At 51.7% G+C, this 18694-nt stretch overlaps 1 protein-coding gene across 9 annotated transcripts in view; it reads left to right on the top strand.

The window, feature by feature from the left end:
* The window catches only part of KIFC3 (kinesin family member C3), a 76394-nt gene that overhangs the window by 36370 nt on the left and 21330 nt on the right, over positions 1 to 18694 (top strand). For 4 of the 9 annotated variants that reach the window (XM_053906153.1, XM_053906154.1, XM_053906155.1 and 1 more), the window contains 4 exons: positions 1416 to 1620; positions 4184 to 4326; positions 8172 to 8310; positions 11348 to 11550. In XM_053906153.1, the coding sequence (XP_053762128.1) occupies positions 1416 to 1620; positions 4184 to 4326; positions 8172 to 8310; positions 11348 to 11550 (690 nt within the window). Of the gene's footprint in view, positions 1 to 1415; positions 1621 to 1686; positions 2002 to 4183; positions 4327 to 8171; positions 8311 to 10645; positions 10665 to 11347; positions 11551 to 18694 lie in introns of those variants that run through there. The other 5 variants (XM_053906156.1, XM_053906161.1, XM_053906158.1 and 2 more) reach the window with 4 other exon arrangements.

The raw sequence follows: 18694 nt of genomic DNA, 5'->3' as shown, positions 1-18694 counted from the left end.
TCACGTCTGAGGACTCTGCACCTGCCTGGTGCCGTTGTCACCTCTGACCTTCCTTCTCCAGCTTTCCTTACCACCCAGAGTGAGCTCTGGTTACCTCTAGTATCACCTTTAGTGATTGTATCCTCACCTGTAGCATTGGGACGCCCGGTAGCCTCTCACCTCCGAGTCTCCTTGTTTTTTTCCAGGATGCAGCCCGAGCTTCTGTCTGCATTTATTTCAGGGCATTCACCCATCAAGCCACTGCCCGGAGCTTAGTGTGGGTGTTGCTGCAGCTCCAGGCTGGGTGGTGTGGGGCTGCACAGATGATCGTTCTGTGGGCCCCACCCTGAGGAGCCATCCAGGGTCAGGGGAGTGGACACCGATCAACCAGATAATCTTTACTGTCTGGTAGAAAGCAGTCTGCGGCCCAAGTGGCACCATTAGGAAGTCCCCGGGTGCCTGAAACTCCCATTTTAAAACCAAAAGCAAATTCCACATCACCTCCCTGAGCTGACTTGACTTCTTCTGTTAACGGCATCACTGTCTGAGTCTGGGACTGTAGCTTGGTACTTTAAATGCCCTCACAGCTGCTTTGCCACACGATAGGTGCTCCATAAAGACTCGTGTAGTGAATGCTTAAAAGTCTGTCCTGTCTATTGCTCAGTTCATGAGGGACTTCTGGGGCTTTCTATCCAGCCCAGTGCTCCCCACCCCCTGCCCCCCATTCTCCCATACCACCTGGTGCTTCCCTGCATTCCTGTTCTGATTGTGAAGGTTTGTTGAAGTGCTTACCACCCTCCTGACAGGGAGCTTTGAGGCCCCATCTCTCCAGATCAAAGAGGACCCCTGGTAGGTGTCTGACACACAGTGGACACCAGATAAATAATTATTAAATGAAGAAGGAATGAATCTTTGCCTCTTACTGCCTGCCAAGTTGTAGCCACAGAGTGAAGGCTAGTTGAATACATGAATGAGTGGACTGTAAAAGAATTTGATATATATAAGCTTAGCTTGTCACTGGCCACAGTCAGGCCCGGTCTGATTACGTTTATAGAGATGCTGTTGACTTTTGCTTCCTCCCTGTGGGGCTGTGACCTGGCGCGGAGGCTGCCAGGCTTCCCGTGGAGGGGCTGAGATGTGAGGTCTCCACAGTGTGCCGCAGACACACCTGACGGGCTCCTCACCCACTTCTGAGCCTCCTACTTGGAAAAAAAAAAAACACCCCGAAATGGTGCCGTGTTCTGTTTTATCCCACAAGCCCCGGGGATCTTTGGGGTGGGATGGCGGGAGGGGTGGGGGTGGAATTGCAGTCGGGGCTGCCCTTCTGGGTAACAGGTGACCCTGTTGCGGATGGCGGGCTCCGATCTGCCCCCCCCACCCCCCACCCGGGGTGCCGGCCAGCCCGCTTAGTCTCGCCTCCCCTGTTCTGTCCGCAGGCTGCCCGGCGCCCCGACGAGGCCGCTGAGCCCCGGGCCATGGTCCCGTCTCGCCGGCCGTGGAACCTGGGAGCCACGCCCTCGCTGCGCGGCCTGTGGAGAGTGGGCCGGGCCCGGGAGCCCGAGCCCGGGATGGCTCGCCCCGCCCCCGCCAGCCCGGCCGCCCGCCCTTTCCCACACACCGGCCCGGGGAGGTTGAGAACTGGTGAGTCCGCATTTTTAAAATGCCTCTTTATTTCCCTTCCTTCCTCCAGATAGCAGCGATGAGGCCGGGCTTTCTCGCAAGTTCCTAGGCTCAGTCAGAGCTGTCAGGTAATTACAGGGTGCCCGGCAGCCCGCGGGCCGGCGCGGAGTCGGAGTCGGGGCGTCAATCTCGCCGGCGCTCCTGCCCCGCGCCCGCCTGTAAAGAGAGGTCCTGGACGCGGAGTTAAACTTCAACGCGGTCGCTGGAGTCGGGGGACAACGCCGCCCAAACCACGCGATCTCCGGCCAGCCGGGTCGGGGCGCTGCGCGGGCGGCCCGTCCTTGGTCCTTGGCCGAGCGCTTGCGGTCTCGCTCCGGTTTCTGCCCGCAGCTGGTAAACAAGGTAGGTGAAGTGGCAGCCCGGTGCCTGGCGCGGCACTGACACCTGATCGCGGCCGGCCCGCCCGCGGGGGACGTGAGGAGCGGACCGAAGCCGCGCCGGAGCGTGGCCCCGCGGAGTTTGGGTGCCATGCGCTGGGTTTCAGGTGCCATCTGGGGCGGATCCTGTGGGGGCCCCGACAGCAAGTGGGCAGTGAAGGAGTTTGAGTCTGGACCCCTGCTGCCCCTTGGGGGAGTGTCCTTCTTTCTGGGTCATGTCCCCTGGTGCCTCACACCCCAATAAGTGAGCGGCACCTCTGATTTCCAATGCGGACTGGATCATCGGGTCTGGTGCACTGCCCCATGACTGTCTCCTGAGCTGAGCTGGGGCAAGTCATCCTGGAAGTGTGGAGGGACAGAGGGGTCTTCAGTCAAGATGTCTTCAGAGGCTTGCTGTCTGTTGTTCTGACCCCCAGAGGAAGGGGAGTAGATTACCAGCCTGTCTGAACTAGCAAATTCCCTCTGGGCCATCAGATCCAAACCCTCTGATGTACAGAAGGGGAAACTGAGGCCCAGAGAGGGCACACAGCAAACTCCTGTTCAGTTCCCTCTCTCCCACCACATTTGTGCCACTGATGGCAGCCAGACTGATACTCTCCAGAGTTTCTCTGTAGGGGACGGTGAGGCTGGGGATGGCCCCGGGGGTCTCTGGAAAAAGCTTGGGCTCTTGGGTCAGATAGCCTCAATTGTCTGGAAGGGGATGAAGATGTACTCCACAAGGTTGTCCTAAGGATTACAAATGTAATATGAATGAGTATTGCTTTTCTGGTTAAAAAAAAAAAGAAAAAAAGACAAGAGCAAAAAGAAAACAAGAAGCAAAAGACGAAAACAGGTTCCTTAGAACACTAAAAAAAACCCTTGAAAAATCAAGAACACAGAAAACCCCAGAAAAAGTATAAAAAAGAAAATAAAAATTACCTACAAGATCGTTAGTGAACATTTTATATAGTTCCTTCCAATCTTGTGTATGTGCGCATGCATGCATATAAATGAGTATTATGAAGATACAGACTTAGCCACTTTGAAAATTTAAGACAAAGGTCAAACGAAATCCTGTGTGTGAAATGCTAAGCAGAGTGCCTGCCACTGAGTAGGGTTCCAGCCAGCTTGATTCCCCCCCTCCCCTGCCCACCCCAGCCCCTCTGTCTCCACCCCCACTCTTATCACTACCTTCAGAGGGATAGTCAAACAGAGGGTGGTGGGTCAACACATGGGACTGGAATACTGGGTCAGCGTGACCCTGGGCATGTTATTAACCCTTCTCAGTTGTGGTCGTGACGGCCTGCATTTGTGGCCACTTTCTGTGTACCTGGCACAGAGTGAGCGTTTTACATGTGTCATTCCGTTTAACCCTCGCCACGGGACTATGAGCTTGGTTCCTTATCCCCATATTCCTGACAAAGAAACTGAGGATCGGGAAGGGCATTAAGGTCTCGGAAGCGCTTGGCCCAGGGTATCATTACCCCCCAGCGCGGTGGCTCTGCAGCTTGCCCCTGTGAGGTGCACCCCCTTTCCCATCCCATCCCACCTCACGAGCTGTGGTGGGGGGTTGAGGTGGGGTGCATGGGACACCCATACCCCACTCAGCTCTTTCCCCCATCCAGTGAGGGAGGCAGTGTGTCAGAGGCTCAAGGGGACATGCTTTAGCTGGTCCCGAAGATGCTTTTGGAGGCTGCAGGGACCAGGCCACCCGGTGTGGGGTTGGTCTTTATGAAGGCAGGGGAGAAATTGCCACCTAGAGGCAGCCTTGGTAATAAAACCACAGCCCTGGGGTGCACCTCCTGTGAAGGTTGGCACAGCCAGGTTGGTGTCGGCTTCCCTTTGCTGCTCTCTGTAGAGGGTGTTCATGAACGAGCGCCAGCCCCAAAATCCACTGTGGAGGGCGGGGAGCACCCCTCCTGCCCCGGAGGCCTTGGGTGCCTTCCTGAGGAGAAGCTTGGGGTGGCTTTTGGGAAGAAAGGAGCACAGCCCCTGCCTGGTGCCAGGCCTTCCCTCTGAGTAGGTCAGGCGTGTGAGGGCGTGTGAGTCCCTGCTGGCCGCGCCTGGGCCGGCCCGGAGTGAGGGGAAGCAGAACTCAGCCAGGGCCCTGGCCAGCGGTCTTCAGCCAGGGGCCTAGCATCTTACCCATACTCTCTGTCCCGGAACAGGGCGTGGAAAAGATACCCCAGTCAGCGGTGACGAGGACTCCAGTGCCCGAAGTGCAGCTCGCCCGGCCCTAGCTCAGTGCCGGGCCCTCAGTGTGGACTGGGCCGGCCCCGGGAGCCCCCACAGGCTCTACCTGACCGTGCAGGTAAGCACTGGGGCCTTCGGGAAGGTGAGGGCCCAAGCCAGGCTGATGTGTCTTCGCCCTCTGAGCTCCCAGCAGCGGGGTCCCCAGCAGGCCCTCTGGGGAAGCGAGCACTGAGAGAGAGCCGGGGACTTGCCTTGGTAAGCTTCTCACAGCACGCAGAGCCCGGATGGAGCAGTTTGCTTTACTGGGTTATCTCAGGAAAAATCACAGAGCAGATGACAGAAAGCTTTCAGCCACACCCTGGCTGAGGCGTTAAAGTGAGAACTGCGGGGCCTTCGCTGAGAAGCTCTTAGGAAAACAGGCAGGTTTTGGGGTAGCCGTTAATTCCTACTCAGCATGTTTGTCCGTGGGGCAATACTTGTATTTCCTATTTAACGTGAGGATCCAAAGCCAGACAGAGGACTTTGCCAAAACTTGGATTCTTTTCTTTCGCAGTTATCACCAACTGACTTTCAAAAGACAAATTTTATATATGTTTGCATATTTGGTTGTAGAGATCATACATAATGATAGTAATAATAGCTGCTATTTATGGAACACTGGTTTTGAACCAGGCACCGGTGCCATGTATTATATAGCTCACATTAGTACTCATGGTCCTCGTAACAATCTCAAGACACAGCTCCTGTTTTATTGGAGTTGTATGGATGAAGTAATGGAGGCCCAGAGAGGTTATGTAACTTGCTACTGGTCCCACAGCAAGCGGGGATCTGAATAGCTGAGCATGACGTGCTCGATAACGTATGGTATAAAAGAATTCACACGGATATAACATCTCGAAGCTGAATGTTTTTTCTAGTCCTGCATCTTTTGAGAAATCCACTATTAAGAGTTTGGTGTTTATGTATCTTTCCTATATAATCACTTAATTATATTTATACAATTTTATTATTTATTTTTACAAATTATTCTGTGACTAGCTCTTTCCCTCGACAGGAAATCTGGTGATTTCTTCATGCATGTCAGTATACAGAGAACTACCCCATTCTTTTGAACTGCTTCATAATATTCTACTTCAGGGTTTACCATAGGTTATCTAACTGGTGCTCTGTATTATTTCTGGTTGCAATGAGCTACTTAAATATCGATGCATTCTCACAACTGTGGCTTTGAATAATTTAAGGACGGCACAGGCACTGCACTTTTTAAAGGAATACAGATATTTAGGAAGTGCCTCTTCTGTGCCAGGTTCTGCGCTAGGTGCTGGCCCATAACCCAGCGGAGAAATAGACCTGACAGCCTGGCAGGCGTGCCACAGAATAATCAAGTGATCACAAGTGTATGAATGCAAACTGGACAAGGACCATTGACACAGTGATGGAGGATGAATGACCAGAGTCACTTGGGCGGGTTGCAAAGCACCCTGCCCAAGAAAGATTGCACACAAGAGGGCTCACTTTGAAGAGACATGGGCACATGGGGGGCAGGAGGGAGGGGAAACCCAGGTGCCCTTTGAGGGCATATCCTCCCTCATGCAGATGAAAGTCCTGGGCCTGGGCGGCGTGTGGCCCCGAGTCCTGATCTGAATGTGGCCCAAAGCTTGATGTGGCTTCAGGAGCAGTCTTGGGCTTCAAGGCTTTTCTTGGCCCTTCTTGTGTGGTTCATCTGCCAACCGAACCAAACAGTCCTTCTTTTATGTTAAGGTCTGCAAGAAAAGCAGGTCTGGTGTGGGAACAGTTAAAGAAACTGGAGAAGCCATTTGTTTTTCCTCTGAGTTGAGCCATTGGTAGTTAAATCGGGAGGTGGTCAGAAACCGGCTGCCTTGAGTTGGGCGGTGGCTCTGTTCTTGAATTTTGATTATGGGGTGTTGGGTTGTGGTTGCTGCTGAGTCCTGGGGTCAGCAGATCTGCTGAGAATCTGTGAGAAGCTCCTGTAAGCAACCAGTTTCCATGTTGGTGTCCTTCTGGGCCCCCATGAAGCTCCATTGTGTTTATAGTTTGCTTCGAGGACAGGGATGTGGGGCTGAAGGAGGGACCCGGGCACTGTGGGATGAGCAGGTAGGCTTAGTGAACCTCCCCCCTGCCCCAGCCTCTCAAGTAGTTAAAACCTGAGATGCTTCCTCTGAAGGTGCTGCAGAAATCCCCAACCCCCCTGGCGTCCCGGCTGCCCTTCCTGTGGCTTGGCCACCAGGCCAGAAATAGCGTGACCTTTGCTCTGGTCGGCAATTGGAAACTTCCAGCTGCTGCCATTGCCGCCACCGCTGACAAGCCTGCTCGTGATGGTGTGGCAGTTGGTCAAAGGGTGGGGACAAAATAAAGTCGGGGGGGGGGGAATTTTCCTACATATGAGAGACTGTGCTCACCACCCTCCCTTCTCAAGTAGAAGGTGAGGTCGAGAGAGAGGGCGTCAGAGTCGGTGAACGAGGCTGCTGATGTTGCTCTTTTCCTCTTTTCCATTCTGTTTATTGGATTTGGGGTTACAAAAGTTAAAAAAAAAAAAAAAAGGAAGAGTGCGGAAAAAGTCCAATGCTAGTGGCTACCTGATATCGAGCCCTTTCTGTGTGCCAGAGGCTTTGAGGACTTTGCACGGTTCCTGCAGTTCCCCTTCATACCAGTTGCATCAGGGGCTAGTACTGTTTCTCTTGTAAGAATGGGGAAAATGAAGCTTCAGAGAAGGTAAGTAACTTGCCCAGAGCCACACAGCTCACCTGAGGCGCAGCCGTGTTTCACACCCAGCTCTTGCCGACTCTGGACTCAGAACGTTCTTTTAGACAGAACATTTGTCTTTTGTTTCCAAAACAGTGGGCACAAAGACACCAAAAACGTGTCTGTAGGGGCGCCCGGCTGGCTCTCAGTCGCATGAGCGTGCAATTCTTGATTTTGGAGTTGTGGGTTCAAGCTCCCTGTTGGGTGTAGATGACTTAAATAAATAAAACTCAAAAAAAAAAAAGAAAAAAAAAGTGTCTGTAATGCCCCTTCCCAGATAATTTCTGTTGACATTAAAAAAACCAAAACAGAACACTGTAGATGCTTATAAGGCTAAAAAGTGAAATGTAAGGACTCTTTGCCCTTTTCCCCCACATTCTCTTAGTTTCTTTTTACTCCCCCAAAAGTTTAAATGATGCACGTTTCTCCTCCTAGTTGCTGCGTCACCTGACCTGCCAGAGACAACCATTGTTTATACAGTTCCCCAGATTTTTTTCAAGGCCTGTTTTATTTCTCTTATCCTCAAATGGGATTGCACTTTGCATGCGGTTCTGCGGCTTGCTTTGGATGTCTTTCTGTGTGAGCTGCAGGTGATCGTCTCCAGATGACTCTTTCTGCCCCTCCCTTCTCTCTCTCCCTGCCTGTCCACCTGTCTGTTCCTCCTTCTCGGCCTCGGTTTCTCCTTGACCAGGAGATGGGGGGCATGGGCTTCCCCTGCTTGTGTGGATTTGTGTGTCCCTCTCTTGGCAGTCTCGAGCTGGGGGCAGCTGACATCGTGGGGGGTGTTGCCCTGAGATTGCCGTGTGCCTGGTGGGGCTGGACAGCCCTGCGAATGGTGGGGCTGTGGGCCCGCAGCAAGTAGGCTGCTGCACTGGTGACTCCCGCCCCACAGAGCCTGCAGGGACAGCCCAGTGAGCTTCACCTGAGAACTTCTAAGTGCCCCAGAACCTTCTTTGCCGGTGCAGATAGCTGGCTGCCAGATGGGGGCCAAGAGAATGCACTGCCACTGTCCTGTCGTGGCATCTGGGCACATTTCCTTCCAGACCCCGGCCTCATTGTCCTCACCCACTCACACAGCGAGGGCAGGGTCCCTGTGCCCGGGATGCTCCCAGCTCCAGGAGCACACCATCCGCAGGCTCAAGGGGGTCCCCTCCCGCCTGTAGTCCCCTTCACGTGAGGATTCTGGTTGTGTCTTGGCAGCAAGCCCTGCTGGACAAGGGGTGCGAGAACAAGAGTCAGGGGACGAAAGAAGAGAAGCTCCTGAAGAGGCAGGCGCCGGGCCCCAGGCGGGACCGGGAGGCCCAGGAAGCTGGTGGCACCATGAATGTAGAGAAAACAGGTAAAGGAGGTCTGCCCGCCAACCTGGAATAGCCCTCGCTAAAGCTGGCACTGGCAGGGAGGCTGCTGTGGCATTTGGACTGTCCTCACACCCTGTCCTCCTCACCTGGAGGTGGCCCAGCCAATTCCTGGCCACCTTGACGTGGAACTCAGAGACCCCGGCCTGCCCATCCCACTCCAGGGATACCCTCCTCCCACTGCCCGCAGGGCCCCACCAGTGATAAGAGGCTTTGGCCCGTGTGGGCTGGAGTTGAGTTTCCCTGCTTTTTGTCTTTTCCCCAGTGCTTGTCAAAAGCAGGCCAAGGGTGGCAGCCTCAAAGACGCCACAGCCTGTGGAGAGAAGCCTGACCCCATCCCCTTTATCTGTGGATGCGTCAGGGACCCAGAGGCTCTAGGACAGGGCTTTGCTCTGCTCCCTCAAGGCCAGGGTCGAGGAGCCGGTGGCTCCATTCTTCTCTGACCAGGTTGACTGGTTCTGGAAGATTCTATGGACCCCCTTTGTGGGGCTTCTCCAGCTCAGGGAAACCTGAGCTCAGTAATTGGGGAAAAAGCATCCTCAGGAGCCCAAAAGGAAGGCCAAGACTGTGTGGAGAAAAAGCAGCTGGTCTTTCCCCTGTTCTCTTCCTCCCGTCACCAGGGGCGGATCTGTGTTTCTGAACTTGCTGTGTGGTGGAAGGAGCCACTCCCTTTTCTGGGGTTGTCCCAGAGCTGCAGTCGCCTGTCTGGCATTCAGGGACAGGTGTTGGGGTCTGGCTGAGGTGTGGGCAGACAGGACTTGGGAAGGGGTGAGCTGTCCAGCCAGTCAGATCGGCTCTCCCAGTTTGTGGAGAAGAGAGAGACCAGTTTCTGTCAAGGGGGAGGACTGAGCCTTGTCAGTGGGGCTGGGGCCAGACTTACGTCTTCCTGAGCCTTAGGCACAGTGAGCAGGCAGGGTCTCTGAGGCATGTTGTCTTTTAAAACTTGCACTGACATCCGACCCGCTGAGAGGCATGTGGCCTTCTCAGGGCCAAGTCCCATTCACTCCCTGGCCCCCAAGTGCCTCTTTGACCTCACCTCTCCCTCCCTCCTCTGGCCTTCCCTTAGCTTCTTCAAGGTCTTTTCTCCCCTAGCAAGTGCTCTCTAGGCCCTGTTTCAGCTCCCCTGGCTGTGCCCCTCTGCTGGGGTCACGATGAACCCCCGTGTGGGCTCCAAGGGCATCTCAGAACCTTCACGAGTGTCCTGGACGAGAAGGACTATTCTGTGTCTTGTTCCAGCCCTATGGTCTGTGGGATGACGCTCACTCACTCCTATGCATCCTTCATGGATCCCAGGCTTCTTTCCCAAGGTTGCCTCACTGGGACCATTGTCCCCACTTCACAAAGGAAGACCCCAAGCCCCCCACCCCCACCCCCATCTCCCAGGTGGCAGAGCGAGCTCTCAGGACCTAGAGCCCTGGTGTGTTCCCCACCACACCATGGCAGTCTGCAAAGGGCTGAGGGCCACGCTGGTCACATGCTGCTCATGGCAGCCCCGTGTGCGGGCCTGGAAGCATCCACCTGACCTCACTCTCTCTAGAACAGATAGCAGAAGCTTGGCCAACTGTGTATGATATGCATGCTGTGTCACATCCAGGCCACACTGCCAGGGCCACTGGCCAACCGGTAACTGAGCCTGCTCCAGCTCTCCAGAGGGTCTCGAGTTGAAGCTATTCCAAGGGATTGTGAGGAAGGGAAAAGCCAGCCCGTGTGTGCTTTACTTGCCCTCTTGAGAGTGGGGCCCGAGATCCCTCAGGGTCTACCCTCCTGGGAGCAGGGCTGTGACATCCCACCCAGCCCGGAAACTCTATTGTGGCTTCTCTGAAGTCTCAGTGAGCGCACTTGCTGCCTCCCGGTGGGTTGAAGCTGCCAGCAGGGTGCGTGACTTCAGGTGCAGAGTCTGGGAGCCCTCCAGTCCTGCCCCATAGGGCTCTGGCTCCTGGGATGTAGCGTGGGGGAGCCCCGAAGCCTGGCTGCCCTCAGACTGGAGGCTTGGAGACAGCAGGTGCCACTTGTCACACCTTGGACCCTTCTTTCTGCCTCCTGGGGCTTTGGTTGGGTCCCAGTTCAGGCTGCCCAAGGGGAGAGGCAGATCTCCTGCCTTCAGAGCCTCTCCTCTACCCCACTCCTGCACACCCCCTGCTCCTTGCCTGCTCCCCACCTGCAGAGACCATGAGCGTTCTTGGTATCCTCCAGGCAAGCTATGACAGGCATCCCAAGCCCTATTGTCACATCGTGGCCCTTGATTCTGTCTTTGTCCTTCCGTCAGTCTGTCTGTTTCTCTCCTGCTCCTGGTGACAGTACAGTGGAAGGCCGTGGGAGGAGGAGGATTCAGGCTGAGGTACCACCCTCTCCCCCTGGTATTTATCACTTTGTCGTGCCTGTGCAGTCCCTGTGCTCAGCGCAGGTGTCGGCCCCAGAGCGGGCCTGGCTGTGTTCCTGCTCACATGCTGTGTCTGTCTCTGTGCGTCCTGGTCTGGCTGCCCCTTGCACACGCACACCCTCCCCTTGCCCCTTCTCTGTGTGCAGGTGACCACTCCCTGCAGAGGTCAGGGGACAGGCTGGGGAGCCTCTGCCTCTCTTCTGTACTCTAGAGGGGGTTTGGGGTTTAAAGAAATCACGTTTCCCCCCAAGAATAGTGTTTTCTGGGTGGAGAACCCCGGACTCTTAATCAGCTGTTGCCAGAAGGCATGTCTTTCTCAGCTGCGATTCCTTGCGGCCTGGCCACAGGGAGGGTATCGCCCATCAGACCTCGGACACATACTTTGAAGGGAGTCTAGGGCGAAAGTCTCTTGCCTCAGTCCTTATCCAGGCAATTCTGTCTCCCAGAAGCTGCCCGCTGAAGCGGCTTCCTCCAGGGCCTGCCCCTGGCCAACCCACGCCGCTGCCGCCCCCAGCCCTCGCCCCGCTGGCTCGCATCCCCTCCCCATCCCTGACGGTCTGCCCTGCCGTGACGGGCCCCCGCTCCTCATCCAGGGTGGGTCCTCTGCTGTCCTTTCTGATCGGCCACTACTTTGCTCATAGGTGGGCGGCTCTTTGGCAGCGGGAGGTGCTCGAGCCTGGCGGGGCCGCCAGGTGCAGCCCCCATGGTGCATAGGATGGTGGAGGCCATGTCCCAGCTGCAGGAGGAGAAAGCCCGGCTACAGGAGGAGCTGGCAGCCCTACAGGAGAGGCTGGCCCTCCGAGACAGTGACCAGCAAGCCACATCCACCCAGCTGCAGAATCAGGTACCTGGGGAGGATGGGATGGGCAGAGGCCACTCCCCCCCGTGGAGCAGATCAGAGGACACTGCGTGGGCCGCCTGGAACCAGCCCACCGGGCGGCCGACGTGATGGACAGATAGGGTCTCCTCTCTCGGCTCAGGAATGCATGAGAGGGCAAGGTGGCAAGAGTCAGAGGCCTGGGTCTCCCATCCTGCTCATCCTTGTGCCCCATTCCTCGTGGTTCTGGGGGACCAGGACGTGCCTCTCCAGGAGTGACAGGCTGTGTGTGTAGATGTGAGGGAAGCAGGGAGGTACGGGGTCGCTCCCAGCCCTCAGGCCGGTGCCGAGTCCACCCCATCTTATTCGGTGCCTTGGACCGGGCAGTCCAAGTGGACAAAAGTCACTGCAGTGGTCACCCCAGGGAAAACTGGTAGGAAAGGAGAGGCTGGTGTGAGTGCATGCGGGAGGAGAAGCACTCAGACTCTGGAAGCCAGGGAGGGCCTCAGGTTTATGCTGGCGAGTGCTGTCTCCTTCCTCGGCTGGTCAGGACATTCGGGACCTCGGCTGCATGCCCTGTGGGACTGACCGTGGGCCCTCCTTCCCCACCTGCACGTGGACCCCTGAGGCCCCTTTCCAGAGGTTCAGCTCCCCACACCCATGGTCAGTGTCTGTCTTTTGTGTCTGTCTGAACTTCCCCACTTCCCCAAGGTCCCCCCACTCTCTCTCTACATCATCTCTGCCTTGGATCTGTGCCCTGAGCTGTGGGCCCAGGACTCTGTTGACGGGCCCGCCTTCAGCTGGAGCCAGGTTCTTACTCTGTGGTTACCCACCATGTGGACCTTTTGCTTGGGGAGACATCACAGAATACTGTGACTTGTTCTCAGTTCCAGGGAGCAGCAGATTCTTTTTATGCATTTTTAATTTTAATTTTTTAAAGAGGGAGGGAGAAAGAGGGAGCAGGGGAGGGGCAGAGAGAGAGTGAGAGAGAATCCTGAGTAGGCTCTATGCTGTCAGCGTGGAGCCCGATGCAGGGCTCGATCTCATGAACCGTGAGATCATGACCTGAGTTGAAATCAAGAGTCAGATGCCTAACCCACTGAGCCACCCAGGCGCCCCTATGCATTTTTTAATGTAGGATTTTTTCCCCAGCTTACAGATGTATCCTCTTCTCCAGAACTATCTGTTCTGACCACCTGTTCCTTGCTGGGTTAGGTGGGCTTCCTTGGGGTATCCCTAGTGCCCTGTGTCTCCTTCATACACTGACCCCATTGTTTGCTGCCTCTGGGCCTGTCTGCCTCACTCTCAGGGGGTCTTCTAGGCAGGGTGATACACTTGCTTTGTGTCACTGTTGCTTCCTTCGGTGCCCGCCTGCCTCTCTCCCTCAGCTGTTTGCTGAGTGCGCGGTGTGCCCTGGGCACCAGGCTAACCACTGGGGATGTCCAGGTGGGCAGGTGTGCTCTGGCCTGTGGAGGCTATGGTCTAAGGGAGGACAGACATTTGTTACATGTACCCATGTGAAGTTAGAAGAGCGACAAGGGCTCTGTGGGTAGGCACACACACAGGGCATGAGGGCTTGTACCAGACGCCTTTGTGAGGGACATCAGGGCCTGGCGGGGAGGTCAGGGACAGCCTCCTTGAGAAAGTGGTGCTGGAGCCAAGGTCTGGCACAAAGCAGAGGAAGTGGGTTCTGAGCTAAGGGAATAGTCTAGTCTGTGCAAAGGGACTGTGGCAGGAGGAGCAAGATATAGCGGCAGAACCAAAGCTTGGGTAGCCCTGTGGGACTGGGGGCTCGTCCAGGGCCCACCCCGCAGGGCATGCCTGGCCCGTGGCAAGAGCTTATCCGTAGCTCTTCCTTCCCTGATCTTCTCCAAGATAGACTGTCCAGGCAGTTAATTTTTGAAATAAGTTTGTTTTTTTTTTTAAAGAGATTTACTGAAATATAACTCACATACCATACAATTCACCCCTTTAAGGTGTACAATTTAAATATATTAAGTATATTGAGATGGTGATACCACCATCACCATCATCCAATGTCAGAACATTTTCATCACCCTAAAAAAGCCTAGTCACCCTCCTTTCCCCCTCCCCCCCCCAATCCCTGGCAACCGCAGATCTGCTTTCTGTTTGTGTGGACTTGCCTTTCCTGAACATTTCATGTAAATGAAATCATAACCATGTGTGGCCTTTTGTGACTTTAAATGAATTTAAAAAAAAACAAAACATTTTTTCCCTTTCATTAGCAAAGTTGGCTTAGTTTTTAGAGGGGAAGTTGAAGGTGAAGGATCTTGGCCTTTTGGTTGTCTTTGTGCCCCCAGGTCTGCAGATATCCCCAGCCCCTGTCCTCTCCCATCCCCGGCCCCTCTGGATGATTGAGAGAATTCAGAATGGTTCTCCGTCTTTGCTCAGGCTTTATCCTTGAACTTCCTGACTGCCAGCTCTTTTCTGAAAACTTCAGGGGGTGCACCTGAAATTCCAGGTCCCTGAGCTACTCTTCGGAAGGTCCGATTCTGCGGAGCTATGTTCAACCACATGGGCCGGGAACCGGGTTCAAATCCTGACTTTGGACACTACTCAGTTTCAGCTGTGGGACCTTGGGCTGGTTAATTACCACTCTGCACCTCAGTTTCCTCATCTGTCAAGTGGACATAAAAGCACCTGATGAGATGATCCAGTATTGTGGTTGTTGCTGCCAGCGCCGCCATCTTTACTGGGAAGAGTTTTGGATTTGGAACCACACAAACAGGGTTCTAGTCCTGGCTGTGCCACTCGCTAGCTGTGCGGCGGTAGGAAGTGACTTCCTCTCCGTGCCTTCGTTTACCATTCTCTAAACTGGGACTAATCCATGTTGCTTCATGGTTATTGGACAGATCAATTGTGAGATGACAGAAAAATGGGTGATACACTGTAAAGTGCTAATGCCTCGTGAGGTATCACTTCCGCGTGCTCTGGTCTTCTGTCTGCCTCACTGTGGTTTGACACAGATTGACCTTCCTCCTCCTCTAAGAAGAAAAGCCCATCCGTGGGGGACACTCTGCCTCACTGTCATGGTACCTTATTCCCAACCTTTTCCAGACTTGCCTTCTGGGTGTGGCTCTTCCTGAAAGGCAGGGTAGCCTAGTAGTTGAGTTGGAGGGCCCTGTAGTGGGGGTGGTCACTCAGACCCAAGTTTAATCCTAGGTCTACCACTTAGTGGTCAGGTGACCTTGAGCAAGCTGCTTAACTAAGGCTTTCACCTCACCCCACCCCGCTCTGAACCATGTCAGAGTTCTCGGTCAGACTTGAAAACACTTTAAACCAAGTCCTTGGCAACCTCCAAGTTATCCTTGGTGACCCTGATATTCCTGTGGCCATAATCTTGGGACCAAAAGGGCATATAAAAAGCCACCCTAACTAAGGCTTAATCTCTTGGAATCTCAATTTCTCTTTCTATAAAGTGGGGATGATAATAGTGTCTACCTCATAGAATTGGGGATTCGAAGTGATGATCTCAGGAAGTCCTGTGCCATGCTGGCAAAGCTGACTCAGGAAATGGGGCTGCCATTATCACTGTTGGAACCTGGGCTTGTGGGGGCGGTGGGAGTCTTTTGAGGCTTATGCACTGATAAGTGTCAGATGGCGATAGCTGTATTTACCAGGAGCCCACCGTGCTCCTTGTGGGGAGCACACGGGCCCAGGTCCTCGGTGCTCAGGAGGACCCAAGCCACAGAGGCCACTGGTCTTGGTCTGGCAACAGGAGAGAGACCGCGGCTGGTCTGGATGACCCTCCCTGATGTTGGCAACTATACCCCTGGGCCACATGCTATAGCTCCCCTCCCCTTTTGTGGATGTGCCTGGAGCAGTGGCCTCCACACTCCCAAGGCCCTGCCAGTGTTACACTTCCCAGACTGGCCACACACACCCCACCCCCCCCCCCGCCACCTTATTGCCCCTGAACCTCCAGATAGAAGCTTAAAAAACTGCTCAGAGACCACAGGCTGGTAGACTAGATCTAGCCTTCAAGTATGTCTGATTTGTTTGCCTTTTTTTTTCTTTTTAACCATTAAAAAATTGTGGTAGAATACGCACAACAGAAAGTTTATCACTTTAACCATTTGTTTATTTATTTATTTATTTAATTTTATTTTTTAAATTTACGTCCAAATTAGTTAGCATATAGTGCAACAATGACTTTAGGAGCAGATTCCTTAATGCTCCTTACCCATTTAGCCCATCCCCCATCCCACACCCCCTCCAGTAACCCTCTGTTTGTTCTCCACATTTAAGAGTCTCTTATGTTTTATCCCCCTCCCTGTTTTTATATTATATTTGCTTCCCTTCACTTGTGTTCATCTGTTCTGTGTATTAAAGTCCTCATGAGTGAAGTCATATGATATTTGTCTTTCTCTGACTAATTTCAATTAACATAATACCTTCTAGTTCCATCCATGTAGTTGCAAATGGCAAGATTTCATTCTTTTTGATTGCCTATGGACATTTGGGCTCTTTACATATTTTGGCTATTGTTGACAGTGCTGATATAAACATTGGGGTGCATGTGTCCCTTTGGAAAAGCATACCTGTATCCCTTGGATAAATATCTAGTAGTACAATTGCTGGGTCATAGGGTAGTTCTATTTTTAATTTTTTGAGGAACCTCTATACTGTTTTCCAGAGTGGCTGCACCAAGTTGCCTTCCCACCAGCAATGCAAAACACATCCTCTTTCTCTGCATCCTTGCCAACATCTGTTGTTGCCTGAGTTGTTAATGTTAGCCATTCTGACATACGTGAGGTGGTATCTCATTGTGGTTTTCATTTGTATTTCCCTGATGATGAGTGATATTGAGCATTTTTTCATTTGTCAGTTGGCCATCTGGATGTCTGCTTTGGAGAAGTGTCTATTCATGTCTTTTGCCCATTTCTTCACTGGATTATTTGTTTTTTGGGGGTTGAGTTTGATTAAGTTATAGATTTTGGATACTAACCCTTTATCTGATATGTCGTTTGCAAATATCTTCTCCCATTCTGTCAGTTGCCTTTTAGTTTTGCTGATTGTTTCCTTCACTGTCCGGAAGCTTTTTATTTTGATGAGGTCCCAGTAGTTCATTTTTGCTTTTGTTTCTCTTGCTTCCGGAGATGTGTTGAGTAAGAAGTTGCTGCAGCCAAGATGAAAGAGGGTTTTGCCTGCTTTCTCCTCGAAGATTTTGAAGGCTTCCTGTCTTACATTTAGGTCTCTCATCCATTTTGAGTTTATTTTTGTGTATGGTGTAAGAAAGTGGCCCAGGTTTATTTTTTTGCATGTCGTTGTCCCGTTTTCCCAGCACCACTTGCTGAAGAGACTGTCTTTATTGCATTGGATATTCTCTCCTGCTTTGTCAAAGATGAGTTGGCCATGCATTTCTGGGTCCATTTCTGGGTTCTCTATTCTGTTCCATTGATCTGAGTGTCTGTTCTTGTGCCAGTACCATACTGTCTTGATGATTACAGCTTTGTAGTATAGCTTGAAGTCTGGGATGGTGATGCCTCCTGTTTTGGTTTTCTTTTTCAAGATTGCTTTGGCTATTCGGGGTCTTTTCTGGTTCCATACAAATTTTAGAATTGTTTGTTCTAGCTCTGTGAAGAATGCCGGTGTCATTTTGATAGGGATTGCATTGAATATGTAGATTGCTTTGGGTAGTATCGACATTTTAACAATATTTGTTCTTCCTATCCAGAAGCAGGGAATCTTTTTCCATTTTTTTGTGTCTTCTTCAGTTTCTTTCATAAGCTTCCTATAGTTTTCAGTGTGTAGATTTTTCACCTCTTTGGTTAGATTTATTCCTAGGTATTTTATGGGTTTTGGTTCAATTGTAAATGGGATTGATTCCTTGATTACTCTTTCTGTTGCTTCATTATTGGTGTGTAGGAATGCAACCGATTTCTGTGCATTGATTTTATATCCTGCAACTTTGCTGAATTCATGAATCAATTCTAGAAGTTTTTTGGTGGAATCTTTTGGGTTTTCCACGTAGAGTATCATGTCATCTGTGAAGAGTGAAAGTTTGACTTCCTCCTGGTCGATTTGGATGCCTTTTATTTCTTTGTGTTGTTTGATTGCAGAGGCTAAGACTTCCAGTACTATGTTGAATAACAGTGGCGAGAGTGGACATCCCTGTCTTCTTCCTGAGCTTAGGGGGAAAGCTCTCAGTTTTTCCCCATTGAGGAGGATATTAGCATTGGGTTTTTCATATATGGCTTTTACTATCTCGAAGTATCATCCTTCTTTCCCTACTTTCTTGAGGGTTTATATCAAGAAAGGATGCTGTATTTTGTTAAATGCTTTCTCTGCATCAGTTGAGAGGATCATGTGGTTCTTGTCCTTTCTTTTATTGATGTGATGAATCATGTTGATTGTTTTGCAGATAGTGAACCAGCCCTGCATCCCAGGTATAAATCCCACTTGGTCGGTCATTGTGAATAATTTTTTTAATGTATTGTTGGATCTGGTTGGCTAATATCTTGTTGAGGGTTTTTGCATCCATGTTCATCAGGGAAATTGGTCTATAGTTCTCCTTTTTAGTGGGGTCTCTGTCTGGTTTTGGAATCAAAGTAATGCTGGATTCATAGAAAGATTTGGAAGTTTTCCTTCCATTTCTATTTTTTGGAACAGTTTCAAGAGAATAGGTGTTAACTCTTCCTTAAATGTTTGGTAGAATTCCCCTGGAAAGCCATCTGACGCTGAACTCTTGCTTTTTGGGAGATTGTTGATTACTAATTCGATTTCTTTACTGGTTATGGGTCTGTTCAAATTTTCTATTTCTTTCTGTTTCAGTTTTGGTAGTGTATATGTATCTAGGAATTTGTCCATTTCTTCCAGATTTCCCATTTTATTGGCGTATAATTGTTCATAATATTTTCTTATTATTGTTTTTATTTCTGCTGTGTTGGTTGTGATCTGTCTTCTTTCATTCTTGATTTTATTTATTTGGGTCCTTTCCTTTTTCTTTTTTATCAAACTGGCTAGTGGTTTATCAATTTTGTTAATTCTTTCAAAGACCCAGTTTCTGGTTTCATTGATTTGTTCTACTATTTGTTTTTTGGTTTTGATAGTATTAATTTCTGCTCTAATCTTTATTATTTCCTGTCTTCTGCTGGTTTAGGGTTTTATTTGCTGTTCTTTTTCCACTTCTTTAAGGCGTAAGGTTAGG

The sequence above is a fragment of the Panthera pardus genome, unplaced genomic scaffold, assembly GCF_024362965.1.
Source record: "Panthera pardus isolate Hobbes unplaced genomic scaffold, ASM2436296v1 HiC_scaffold_18, whole genome shotgun sequence".
Taxonomy (NCBI): Eukaryota; Metazoa; Chordata; class Mammalia; order Carnivora; family Felidae; genus Panthera; species Panthera pardus.
The sequence above is the reverse complement of the archived record's forward strand: the minus strand, read 5'-3'. Positions and strand labels throughout refer to the sequence as shown.